The following is a 13,373-nucleotide window of genomic DNA, read 5'->3' as shown; positions in this document are numbered from 1 at the left end:
GTAAGTCACTTCTCTGGGACTATTTTCCCATGTGTCAAATAAGGATACTAATAGTTCTACACTATTGAAAAGGACCTTTAAATCTATAGTGAAATGCACTATGTACATGACCATATCAATCGCTAGTGCACACAATTTTTTGGAGGGGGAAGCTAATATTTAGGAAATAGTACTTTACACCACCAACCTCAAGTAGATGGGCCTCTGTTGAAAACTGAAAGGTTGACACGGTAACTATATTCTGGATAGCAAATGACCCCAAGTGGAACCTGAAATATGGAAGAAAAAAATAAGGAAGTAAAAGTAACTTGTGGTAACCAGTTTATGAAGCAAGAGCACTTCACATGCTTTTTTAAAAGACTTCAAGCACCAAAAGGGTAAAATTTTCAAACAAAACAAAACAAAGCCACTAAGTAATTTTTAAAAGTGATTTTTTTGATACTGATCATCACATTGAGTTATTCTATCATATAGTAACACAATGTTTTTTGGGGGAAAACAGCTTAAAGTTGTAACACTTGCAACAAGCTGTGATGCTCCCAGAAAAGCAAGTATATTTCTGAAGACCGGTTCCCCACACACACACACACACACATGCACACAAAAACTTTCAGTGTCTCCAAAAGGATGAAACATTTTTCAATCTGTTTCAAAGCATGCTGAGAGACCACTGTGGATGCAAGATATTATTCACCATGGAACGAAGGAATACATGCATCACTAATAGTTTCAGATCACTGTCCCGTTAATAAAGGACAGGCTAATATTTTCTGAACCAGGGGGAAGGGTGCAAACAACAATGGGAATTAAGCAACTAAACCACTTTGTGGGGGGGACGGGACTTGGGAACTTCTGAAAATTTTATTCAAAGTTAGCTCAGTCTATTATTTTGCAGTTGAAAAAATGCACGCACACAAATGCTGCACTTAACACTTCACATTAATAATTAAAGACCAAACCAAACTTACTTCCGTATAAGCTTTTCCCAGTTCTCTTTGACAAAGTCCCAGGCCAACAAGTGCCCAGGCAGACTTTGGCTGACAGTTGCTATGATATGCGAAAGTTCCTGTGCCCTGATGAGGTTTCCCTCCAGGCTTGTTTGCATTAACCTAAGAGACAAAACAGATCCAGTCAACTCAAAACTACTATACAAACATTTCACAGCTAGACTGCAGTGGCTCTCATAGGTTACTTAGCCAATTAGAACAGAGTATAGAGTTGGTCGGAGGCTACTTACAGATATATTTTCTTATCTTTTACAGATACCTTAAGAAACTAGATGGAGTCAACTAGCAGGGCCAATACTGCAAACTTCATTATTTACCTTTGGTTTGCAAATGCCAAACATGGGGCCCAATCCCATGAAGTACAGAATAGCTTCAATGCCCATTTGAGTCATTTAATTCCCACCAAAATGCCAGGGGCTCAGTGACTTTTGCATGGTCATAAGGGGAAAACAAAATTCACTGGTCATCATGAGAAACTACACTAGTTCCACAGCACAGCAGTCATGGAAACCTTCCACTGTCTCTGCTACACCCTCTGGACAGTCCTCTGAAGTGGTCAGTGAACATACATATAATGGCTGTAGATGTTGGAGATAAGGTGGCTCTAACTTCCTGCATAAAGCAAGTTCAAGATTTCATCCACACAGCAAGCAAATGCTATCTGAACTCTTGGTTCTTTGTTATGAAACAGGCCTGTACTTGGAAGGCTTCACAGTATTTCTGATCTAAAGCAACTCCACACTGATCTTCCAAGAGCGTAAAGCTTTCAAGCTTGATTCTCCTCTCACTATACATTCCAAGCAGTGTAACTACACTGACCTCTAGGGACAGGTTTCAGAGTAACAGCCGTGTTAGTCTGTATTCGCAAAAAGAAAAGGAGTACTTGTGGCACCTTAGAGACGAACCAATTTATTTGAGCATAAGCTTTCGTGAGCTACAGCTCACTTCATCGGAGGAGTTTCTAATGATTTCCACAAGCATAAGTGAGCACAGTATCAGGACCTTTGCATTTGATTATATGGAATCCTGTTCCTGATATGTTGGCTACATTTTGCTTTAATAAGCAGAAGCCTACTAAAAAATGTCTTCCTAGCACTATGTTTAGCCAATGTAAGAAAACCAGTCAGTTATTTTAAGTGCTTCTTGGGAAATGTGGATTTTCCCCTCAATATATTTTTTTTTTTTTAAAGTTTATGCATTACATAATATTTTGAGGGGGACAAGGACAGTGAGGTAAAAAAATCTAGTATTGGACCAATTTCTGTTGGTGAAAGATACAAGCTTTTGAGCTGAAGAAGAGCTGTGTGTGGCTTGAAAGCTTGTCTCTTTCCCCAACAGAAGTTGGTCCAATAAAAAGTACCTCACTTCCCCTCCCCCCCGCTGTCTCTCACATATTCTGGGAACAACAAAATTACACCACCACAATCTTCTGGCATTTTCATACCAGATCAGTTTTCTAATATCTTCTGTGCTGGCTAGAGCATCAAGCATTTTGTGCTTCTCAGCTTCAGAAACTGAAGACGCGTACATGCGTAGAAGGAACTCCCAGCCATCATCAGTTTTTGCTCCTGTTGTGAATACAGTCTTCATAACATCAGTAGGCAGACTATTAAAAAAATTACAAAACAAGAATAGTCCTGTATGAGACACTACGGAAGAAACCACCACATAAAAGCTTTAGGCAAATAGCACAGGTGATGTCTTTTGCACTTAATATGGTATAATAGTAGTTTTGTAGGACCAGATGAATTCATTTCCAGAGAGGCATCATTCAGATTCTCAAGAATTACTCACTCAGAATTATCAAGTAGGCATAGCAGTCGCATTCAACAACACTGTGGATACAAGGTTTTAATTTCTAAAATATAGTTCCTCTTGTTTTATGCCATACTATATTCAAAGGAAATGCAGTAAAAACTGCTGAATGAAGCATAGTCTCTGTGCTTTGGTGGCCAAGACTAATTAGGATCTTTCTTCAAAACAATGGTGGAGACGTGACAGAAATACATAAACAGAACATGCTCAGACTAGTTTGTGCTTTACCTCTTCGTGCCATTGGAAGCCTTCCATTCCTCAAACAGCTCGGTGGCAGTGGTGCTACAGTTTCCCAAGTGATGGGAGCAGGCAAAGGCGAGCACAGTAGACCGGAACTCTCGTTCAGATACGGTCCCATCATCAGTCCAAGTCTGTTGATCAATTTTGCTTCCAAGTAGCGTTTTAACTCTGCTCTAGATGGTGAAAGACAGCAAGCAATACCAAGACACATTACCTTGTTCAGAGAGGAATTCACAAGCAAGATAAACACCTAAGGGGAGGGTGTAAGATTGTGTAGACCACCCCCTATTTCTGACTCCTCCCTGTTTAAGATACACCAAATTAGACTACCATACACATGGCTAGTGGGTGTAAATAGATTTAAGCATACTCTCTGCATCTGAATGTTAGTCCTCTAGTCCCAGTCTGGAAGAAACTGTCAGGTTATAGACATATGAGTCAGCTTCAAGAACTTTTGAAATAGACAACAAGGGTGTTTTCTCCTCATTTCTATAGCAGAAAAGGATCTGGATTTTAAACAGTTTATTATTATTGAATATCTATTGCAATAGCACCTAAGAGCCCCAGTCATGGACCAGGACCCTCATTGTGCTAGGTGCTGTACACAGAACAAGAAAACAGTCCCTGCCTCAGAGTAATTATTAACCTTTATTACTCCAGACAGACAGAATAGCCTTACAAATATAAAGACAAGCCAATGAGATTCCTGAATGTTGGTCCATCAGAGTCTAACCGGAGACCGCAGTTGTGAATTGATGTTATGGGAAAATATTTCAAAACACTGATATAGAGAAGAGGAAGACATACCACTACTCTTGCTGCAAGATGCTGCATTCCTCTTTTTTCTACGAGGTCATAGATGAGACTCACTTGGAACAGAGCTTGACTGATTGGTGCAGTGTGGTTCTCTTTCACTAGGTAATCAAGCAGATGAAAGGCCTTCACCAGAGACACCTTTCCTATACTAAAAAGATCAAAGAACACAAAAGGAATTAAAATGGACTCAGAAAAAGAATTTCTTGCTAAAATGAAATCTTAAGGATGGCATCTACCTTTGTGAGGCTACAATACTAATTAAAAAAAAAGAACTAGATCATGAGCTGGAAGCAAATGGAAGTAAAAATATATAAAGTATTACTGTTCTTGTAATATAACAATGATGGCAACAATCATGCCTTTGATTAAGGGGCAGAATTAAAATAAGGTGCAGCATGGTGGCAATTGAAAGTAAGTGAAATTACTCAGATTAAGGAAGCAGTAGTCACTGAAAGGCCACCCTGAATTCTCAGCCTCATTCCAGCTGCAGAACCAACAGAGCGGTACATGAGGAAAGTAAACCATTAAAACATTTATGACAGAAGCAACTAGTTTACTTCTCTCAAGCATAAAAGGTACTTTCCCTTTGATAGGACAAAATCACAAGGCATTTCTCTCAGACTTGTAAAAGAACATGTTGTCCTCCATGCCAACAGAACTAGCAGGTGTCCTTTACAATACAAAGGGGTGAATGATGGCATTAAATGAATGGAGATCAATATCTGATGTTTTATCATTGAAACTCAATCAATGATAGCGGATACTGAACAAAAGTATCTTTAAAGCATTCTTCTCCGCAATGTCCTTAAGTATAATCCTTTGTCTTGCATGAACTTAAAATTAAAAAAGCTGTACTTCCCTCCCCCTCCCCGTATCAATTACCCCACAAGACTGAAGATATTGTTGATCAGGTGAGCTCGGTCTTCGGCACTCAGAGCAGTGAGATTATCTCTCAGCAGGTCAATTAGAATATTCCAGTCATCCTCAGCATAGTGCACTATATAGTAGCCATTCATGTCCACATTGAACTTTACCCATGCCACCTCCTCCTGAAGTTCAATGGTAGCTAGTTGAGAGAGAGAGAGAGAGACAGACAGACACCGACACAGTTATGCTATTAATATTGAACATTTTAAAAACCTATTTTCTAATTCTGAGTGTTTAGAGTACTAAATGGTTTGGACCCAGCTTACTCAGGAGGTCCTTTCTCTTCCCATCTATACTATTGCAGCTGTAACCAGAGATAGTATCGGAGCTGGAAGCTCCCCTGTCATAAAAAGGAGTAGCAGTCAGCATGGTGTTGTGTGTGAAGGCCCCTTAACTCTGGGTTGTTCTCCCCTCCTACTCAGGCTAAGCAAAATAACTGGGCCACCATTTTCCACTAGTTACACCTGTGCATTCCTACAGAGTTCAATGGATCTGAATTACAACTAAGAATGTAAATAAATCAGGAGACAGAAGGTGAATTTTAGCATCAAGGTCATAATGTAACTGGATTCCCTCTCTACCACAACAGATGAGCCCTTGCAACCAAGAAACAGATTAGAAGGGAGAAGTCCTCTTTTTTAAGATTTATTTGGAGTATGGGTTGAACTGAGGGCAGAGTTTATCCCACTGGAGATAAAAGGTGGCAATTTCAAAGTTGTGAACTGCACAAATGTGACTGTCAGAAGGGCTGAGATCATAATGGGGAAAAGGCAACTCAGAACTTTTGCTTCATTTTCCAGAGTTTTGTTGAAACTCTTGAGTGCATTAAGAGTAAAGTCACTGAGAAATTCCTTTGCTAAAACTATGTTACTTGTTTTCCTACCACGTTGTCCCCAAAGGGGTTAAACTAGAAGCGCACACATTCTAGGTGAGGTTCTGGGGAGCATGTGTAAATGACTGGGAAGGGCTGTCTGTTCCAGGTGGTCTCAAATCCTCATTCAGGGCTCTAGGGCAGCTGGCTGGTAGCACTCTACATCCCAAAGAAGGGTATAAACCCAGGAACTAGCTAGAGCTGGTCAGAAAAAGCTGAGATGGGCCAATTTTCCACCTGCAAATGCAATTCCATAAAAATCTAAATGCTTTGCAAAAATCACATCAAATTTTGCCAAAATTTTGTTTAGGTGGACATTCAAATAAAAAATGCCAAAATGTCCCAAAATATCTGGAATGAATTTTTTTTAAAAAATGACCTTCAAATTTCACAGGGTTTATAATTTGTAATACATAATATAAATTTTTTTAAAAGAAGCTTTGCTTGGACTCAATGGACTTTTTCCCCCTGGAATTTTCTTTTGGAGATTTTGAAGACGTCAGGTTTTATTATGGTTTGAAATAAAGCCAAATTTCAAAATCTTGAAATCCTTTGTGAAGCAGAATTTCTATCCTCTGCCCAGACCTACAGCATGCTCTATCACCCCAGAACTAGAAACAGTGGCTATACTACCTAGACCCAATTGGCCTGGAAGCACACAGGACCCTGCAATTGGATCCCTTTGTAATGGGCTTGTGACCACAGAGTGGGATATGGACCCAGAGATTGTAACCTTAAAAACAAAAACCCCAAACCATGGACAAACAGCATCTTGGAACAGAAGACATAAACATGTTGCTAAACTACAGACAATTTAGAGACCAATTACAGAACAGCTTATTATTTAAGAGGATTACCTATCCTTTCTGGAAAAGCTAATGTCACATTTTTGGGATCATATACGATGAAAAAAGGCATTCAACAGCAGTAACTATTCTCTGTTTATCAATTAACATTTTTGAGGCTGACTACTTACTTGACTAATGGGTGTGACAGTCACGAACATGCACACAAGTTTACACCTTGGTTTTCCCATAGATTATCAGGCTGTAAACTACTTTTCAGCCAACATCTCAAATAGCAGAGGTCCAGAAACAATTAAGTGAGATTTTGTAAATCAACTGTGAAACTTAAATTTTAAAAAAATCATTATCTGCTTAAACTAAACTACTGTACTTTTAACGTCATTTTATAGAGCATGAACACGTTATACCAAGATAGCTATAAAGGTTTCAAGATCGGCAGTAAGCATTCAACTTCAATTTTGTATGGTTTATTTGAAGCAATAGACATGGGGGGGAGACATTTTTACACAGTAGGTCATCATGAAATGTGTCAGATAATGAGGGTAATGGATAGGGAGAGGGATCAGTATGATAATAGGATTAAAGGCATTCTAAAAGAATGGATCAAATTCCCTGCTGGTGTACAGTAAATCAGCAAAGATCCACTGATGTCCCTGGCTTACACCAATGTTGGCCAAGTATTTTTAGTACAATACTGAGTAACAATCACTTTCATCATTAAAAAGAAAGTTAATTCAGCCCTCTGTACAGATTAGCACCTGTGGACTCAAAATGGCCACTGCAGCAAAGAAAAGGTGGGGAGAACGTGGGAAGGTTCCAAGTTCTAGACTGCCATACCTTGGAACATTAAAAAAAAAAAGTGTTCTAACAAAGTAATTATTTTATGCCACAAAACAAAGTAAATAATATCAGAGGGGGAAATACACCTCCTTACAGTCATGCTGGCTGTGTCAATCTCCCAGGGCCGATTCCCTTAAGTACACACTGCTCAGAGCCAAATCTACTTCCTCAAGGCCCTCTCCCCAATCTGGCAGCTTGCAAAAAGACCAAGTCCTGTTTACTCCCTGTATTGTCATGTTGAATTAATATACTCTTGACATCACTGCCACTGATGCTAAGTACTCCAGGCATGCTCAGCACTCTGTGGTGACTTTGTTTGAAGGCACCATTGGTTCCTAACCACATCCTTATGTGATAACGAAAGACTAAAGCAACCATGTCTACAAAAGTGATTAAAATTACACTGTTCTCTGTTCCCTATGGGTATCATTCCAGTTATATTCTCCTCGAAAATTACTTTATACCATGCATGCCTTTGACCTCAAACCCTACTCAGGTGTGTGCAAACAAAGGCTGATATACAAAACTGAAGTAACCTGCTTTCACTGTACATTCTAGCTACAGAGGCCTCAGGTCACATACCTGACTTCTGGTCCAGTAAATATGCATAAGGACAGAGGAAAGAGCAGCTGCTAGTAGTGTAGGAGAGAGGGATATGCCAGAGATAACTGTAAGAGAAAAATTATATTTTTTTCAAGACTTATACAGTAGTATAGCTTTTTGTAATAAGTAACAATCAATACAATTAGTTTTGCTGTTGTCTCACCTTTTTTTTTTTTTAAACTGCTTTAACATATTATGGCATTTCAACAAAATAATGTTAAGAGATCCATTATATGCCCCCCATCATTACAGTATCTGAGTAACTCACAAACCATTTTTATCACATCTCCTCCGTTCCTCACCTTACACATGGAGAATTGAGGCAACTTGTCCAAAAAAGGAAATCTGTGACAGTGCCAAAAATTGAACTCTGGGCACTCTGTCCCAAATTCCTCTAACAAAAAGCACAAGCAGTTACACAAGACAAGGACTCGAGATAATCCCGTACTAGAAGAGTAAATATTATCCTCAGCTTCAAATTAAGGCTGTCGATTAATCACAGTTAACTCTCACGATTAACTCAAAAAAATTAAGCGTAGTTTTAATCGCATTGTTAAACAATAGAATACCAAGTGAAATTTATTAAATTTTTGATGTTTTCTACATTTTCAAATATATTGATTTCAGTTACAACACAGAATACAAAGTGTACACTGCTCATATTATTATTACAATTTGCACCAAAAAAGAAAGTATTTTTCAGTTCACCTCATACAAGTACCATAGTGGAATCTCTATCATGAAAGTGCAATTTACAAATGTAGATTTTTTTTGTTATATAACTGCACGCAAAAACAAAACAATGTAAAACTTTAGAGCCTACAAGTCCACTCAGTCTTACTTCTTGTTCAGCAAATCGCTAAGACAAACAAGTTTGTTTACATTTACCGGAGATACTGCTGCCCACTTCTTATTTACAGTGTCACCAGAAACTGAAAACAGGCATTCGTATGGGACTTTTGTAGCCGGTATTGCAAGGTATTTACGTGCCAGATATGCTAAACATTCGCATGTCCCTTCATGCTTTGGTCACCATCCCAGAGGACATGCTTCCATGTTGATGCCGCTCGTTAAAAAAAGAATGCATTAATTACATTTGTGACTGAACTCCTTGGGGGAAGAACTGTCTACGGCTCTGTTTTATCCGCATTCTGCCATATATTTCACGTTATAGCAGTCTCGGATGATGACCCAGCACATGTTCTTTTTAAGAACACTTTCACTGCAGATTTGACAAAACACAAAGAAGGTACCAATGTGAGATTTCTAAAAATAGCTACAGCACTCAACCCAAGGTTTAAGAACCTGAAGTGCCTTCCAAAATCTGAGAGGGATGAAGTGTGGAGCATGCTTTCAGAAATCTTAAAAGAGCAACACTCCGATACGGAAACTACAGAACCCGAACCACCAAAAAAGAAAAATTCATCTTCTGCTAATGACAGTTTACTCAGATGATGAAAATGAACATGCATTGGTCTTCACTGCTTTAGACTGTTATCGAGCAGAACCCATCATCAGCATGGATGCATGTCCCTTGGAATAGTGGTTGAAGTATGACAAGACATATGAATCTTTAGTGCATATGGCATGTAAATATCTTGTGGCGCCAGCAACAACATTGCCATGCGAACGTCTGTTCTCACTTTCAGGTGACATTGTGAACAAGAAGCGGGCAGCATTATCTCCTGCAAATGTAAAAAAACTTTTTTGTCTGAACAATTGGCTGAACAAGAAATAGGACCAAGTGGACTTGTAGGCTCTAAGGTTTTACACTCTGTTTTATTTTTGAAAGCAGTTATTTTTTGTAAATAATTCTACATCTGTAAGTTCAACTTTCATGATAAAGAGATTGCACTACAGTTCTTGTATTAGATGAATTGAAAAATACCAATTCTTTTGTTTTTTACAGTTCAAATATTTGTAACAAACATATAAAGTGAGCACTGTACACTTTGTATTTTGTGTTGTAACTGAAACAAATATATTTGAATATGTAGACAACATCCAAAAATATTTAAATAAATGGTATTCTATTATTGTTTAACAGTGCAATTAATCGCAATTAATTTTATCTAAGGCAAACCCACTGAGGGGGGTGAACTGGGTTGTACACCAATTTCCCACAAATCACTATGAATTATTCACCTGAAAAGTCATCCTTCAAGAGCTATTCACCTAAGTGCAACTCCAAAGGGACATCCATGGAAAACCCAGGAAGACCGATGTACAAAAACCAACCTTCCAATCCTTATGAAAGCAATTTTTTTTTTAGGGCCTAATTTTGCATGATGTGAAGTGCCCTCAACTCCCCATTAAATTTCAACTGTGGTAGAGAAAACCACAATCTCATAGGGTCTGCAGTTTGAGAATGTCCTTATCTTGTTATATAACAAGGATAAGGTGCCTGGTTACGGAGTACATTTGACAAATTGATTTTTGCAGTTATCAGTTGCTTCATATTTGCACCAGTATCTAATCATCTATAAAAAAAAGATGTTTATTGCCATGTATTCCTCCACTACTATGGATACTATTCCTAAACAAGGAATCTTTAGCAATTAACGGATACACACAAATGCTAATTTATGGTCAGTCTTACTTTGTAAGGGGGAGAGCTTCCTTATCCACATTCTACACTGTCCTCTATCAGCACAAAATGTGCAGATTTGACCTAGTAGGAAAATGTACAGGTTCCAGAAGAAAGTTTCCTGGTCCTTTAGACACCACCAGCATTCGTCTGCAGAAGGCTGCTTTATTTGTTACATTTGCAAACTCCTCTCATCTACCTTCTATCTCATCCCCATATACCCATCCTTTATGTGCCCCAACTACTTGAGCTTGAAGATTAAAAACTGCAACTACTTGACATTTTTTTTTATTTTAAAAAGGAAAATGAATCCAAACATAATCCTGCCTGTTGTCCTATTGTGCACTGGAGTTAATCATAGAAGCCAATTAAAAACATCAGAAAAATGAATAAATAAAATTTAAGTTATGATGAACTCTGTTCTGAGAAAAAGCAATGTAAGGTCTATTTCAGTTGCTGAGATGGAGGCAGACAGGGACTATCTTTTATTTTTCAAGGCAAATAATAAAATACCTCTGTGCGTACTGCTGTGTCTCACTTCATTTATTACTATCTGCTCTTTAGAGAAAACTACTGGAGCTCTGAATGTGTTAAAGTGCAAGGAATATGCACTCTGAAGACAGTTAAAATTGCATGAAAGTAAAAGGTAGATTTTCTGAGGGCTGGGGGAGAATAACCTTGCATCTGATGTCCAATTTTCTGATTCCACACTGCGCAAGAATCTCTCCTGCTGGACATGGAGACTCTTTCCTTTTCTTTTAACAGTTACTAAGGGAAATCCTTTCTGCAGAATCCAGGTTTTCATCAGTTTTTTTACATCTAGTGTTCCGTTTGTGATCTGTAAAACATGAAGACATTCACTTTCAACAGGAAGACAATGGGTATTCTTCATTTCTCTTTGTCAAATTCTATCCTCAGCTCAGCTCACCACACAAGAGCCATCTTGAAACTAAGTGCCAATGCAAGTAGCAGGTTAAGCCCCTGTGCAGAATTAATCTGTATTGGCTTGCCAATTTTGTCAGCAGTAACTGAGGTAAACAGGTGTTTTATCTTCTTGAATGCAAGAGATGCAAGTGACAGCCAAATAAGAAAGGGAAACATGGGAATGCCAAGCAGGCTAAAGTAGGATGTGGAGGGAGGAAAACAGAGCAAGTAACTTATGGATTAATTTTAAGGGCAGGTGTTCTGGGTTGTTTTTTTTTTTTTTTCCTTCTTCTACTTTCATTGCTATTTTGGAATTATAGAGAAGTTGCAGGTTAGAAGGCAGGTTTTATTTTTCAACAGTGAACATTAAGATCTGAATTAAGAAAGTCTGAAATGCCCAACCGATTCTGCTTCCATCTGTGGTTAAACAACCTTTTAAATTAAAAAAAAAAAACAAAAAACATTCAATATTAACTAACCTTTACTTATTTACTGTTCATGCGTCACCCCCTCCAATTCTTCCAATATGCTACTATTACAATAAAAATAAAAACTAATGACTCTTTGCATTAGTGCAATACTCTTCATCCCTACATTGCTAAGTATTACACACAGTGGTGGTTATGTATTAGCACCTCCACCTTTCTAGTAGGTAACTAATGCCTCAGTCCTACAAGCTGTCTCACACAGATGGATCCCTGCACTTGCGTGCAATGGGATTCAATATGAGGGGGGCTGTGTGTATGCACAGGGGTCAGCCTACCTGGAACAACTTGCAGGACCAGGCTCTAAAGGAAAAAGGAAGTTTATCACTGTTCAAATTACCTGTATTACTTGCTGTTCTGTCCAACTGTCACTTTTTCAGCTGCCCTCACTGTCCATCTGAAATTCAAGTTATTGGTCTATGCCTACACTTATGGAAGAGTCCTATATAATTGAATAGGGGTTAAAAACTCAATAAATTATCAATCCAACAGAAATAATTTTCTGTAAAGAGCTTCTGTTAAAATTTCTAGAGAAAGCTTATCATTCGTTCTTAAGTTATTTACTTTTTGATTTATTTGGGTGGACTCCCCAGCTACCTCATCTCATTCACCTTCTCTTCCTCCCACCCCCACCCCAGTTGACAAAACTCCCCTTTATGCTCATCTGTGTCCTTCCTACACTTGTAAACCTTCTCTGGCCCAGTCTGTTCACACTCCATTTTCTTCTCCTCAAAATACACTTTTGCCAAGAGACCTACTAATCCTAGTCCACCAGCAAAGTGCTTGTTTCATTAAAAAAAGAAAAAACATCATGGAACTAACAAGGCCCGTTACCACCATCAAATCTTCTTGCTTCTCTCACATCCCATCTCCTTTGTTTCTGTGTTGTCTGCTTAGATTGCAAGCCATAGAGGGCAGGGATCAAGTCTTCTTGCACGTCAGTACAGTATCTTGCAGGTTTACAGTGTCTAGGCACCATGCGAGCCAATGTAAATTTTGTGCCATTGAAACCCCCCAGCTCCACAGTTCCAAGAAATCGCTGAAGTGTAAGTAATGCTTTTAAAAATTAATGTCTGAAATGTTCAGCATGCTAACACTGATCCATGTTCTTATCTGGCTTCTGTCATTAGAGCATCTCTTAAATCCAATAAGAGCAGGAAGGACTCCAACAAGGGAAAGAATTTCTCTTTCTTCCCACAGAAAGAGACTGAAAAGTTTGTTTTCAGTTTTTATTTTAAATGCTTTAAAAGAGCCTCCTCTTCTCCTTTACCCCGGTTCTTGAGGCTATTGTATGAGGCTAAAATAAAGAAATGGATTTTCCACTTTGTTCTAAAGACAATGATGTTTATGATAAAAGGAAACCAGATTTTATGGTTGGGATTTTCAGAAGTACTCAGCTTTGGCCTAACTGCTCCCACTGAAATAAATGGGAGAGATAGGTCAACGGTGAAT

At 38.5% G+C, this 13,373-nt stretch overlaps 1 protein-coding gene across 1 annotated transcript in view; it reads right to left on the bottom strand.

The window, feature by feature from the left end:
* Nucleotides 1–13,373, bottom strand: part of LNPEP (leucyl and cystinyl aminopeptidase) — a 107,530-nt gene that overhangs the window by 6,679 nt on the left and 87,478 nt on the right. Inside the window, exons 10-17 of the mRNA XM_073344573.2 lie at nucleotides 11,190–11,350; nucleotides 7,905–7,990; nucleotides 4,761–4,944; nucleotides 3,870–4,026; nucleotides 3,051–3,235; nucleotides 2,452–2,613; nucleotides 969–1,109; nucleotides 188–269 (exon numbers count right to left, since the gene is read on the bottom strand). Coding sequence (XP_073200674.1) covers nucleotides 188–269; nucleotides 969–1,109; nucleotides 2,452–2,613; nucleotides 3,051–3,235; nucleotides 3,870–4,026; nucleotides 4,761–4,944; nucleotides 7,905–7,990; nucleotides 11,190–11,350 — 1,158 coding nt within the window. The remainder of the gene's footprint in view (nucleotides 1–187; nucleotides 270–968; nucleotides 1,110–2,451; nucleotides 2,614–3,050; nucleotides 3,236–3,869; nucleotides 4,027–4,760; nucleotides 4,945–7,904; nucleotides 7,991–11,189; nucleotides 11,351–13,373) is intronic.

This window comes from Lepidochelys kempii, chromosome 5 (genome assembly GCF_965140285.1).
Source record: "Lepidochelys kempii isolate rLepKem1 chromosome 5, rLepKem1.hap1, whole genome shotgun sequence".
NCBI lineage: Eukaryota > Metazoa > Chordata > Testudines > Cheloniidae > Lepidochelys > Lepidochelys kempii.
The sequence above is the reverse complement of the archived record's forward strand: the minus strand, read 5'-3'. Positions and strand labels throughout refer to the sequence as shown.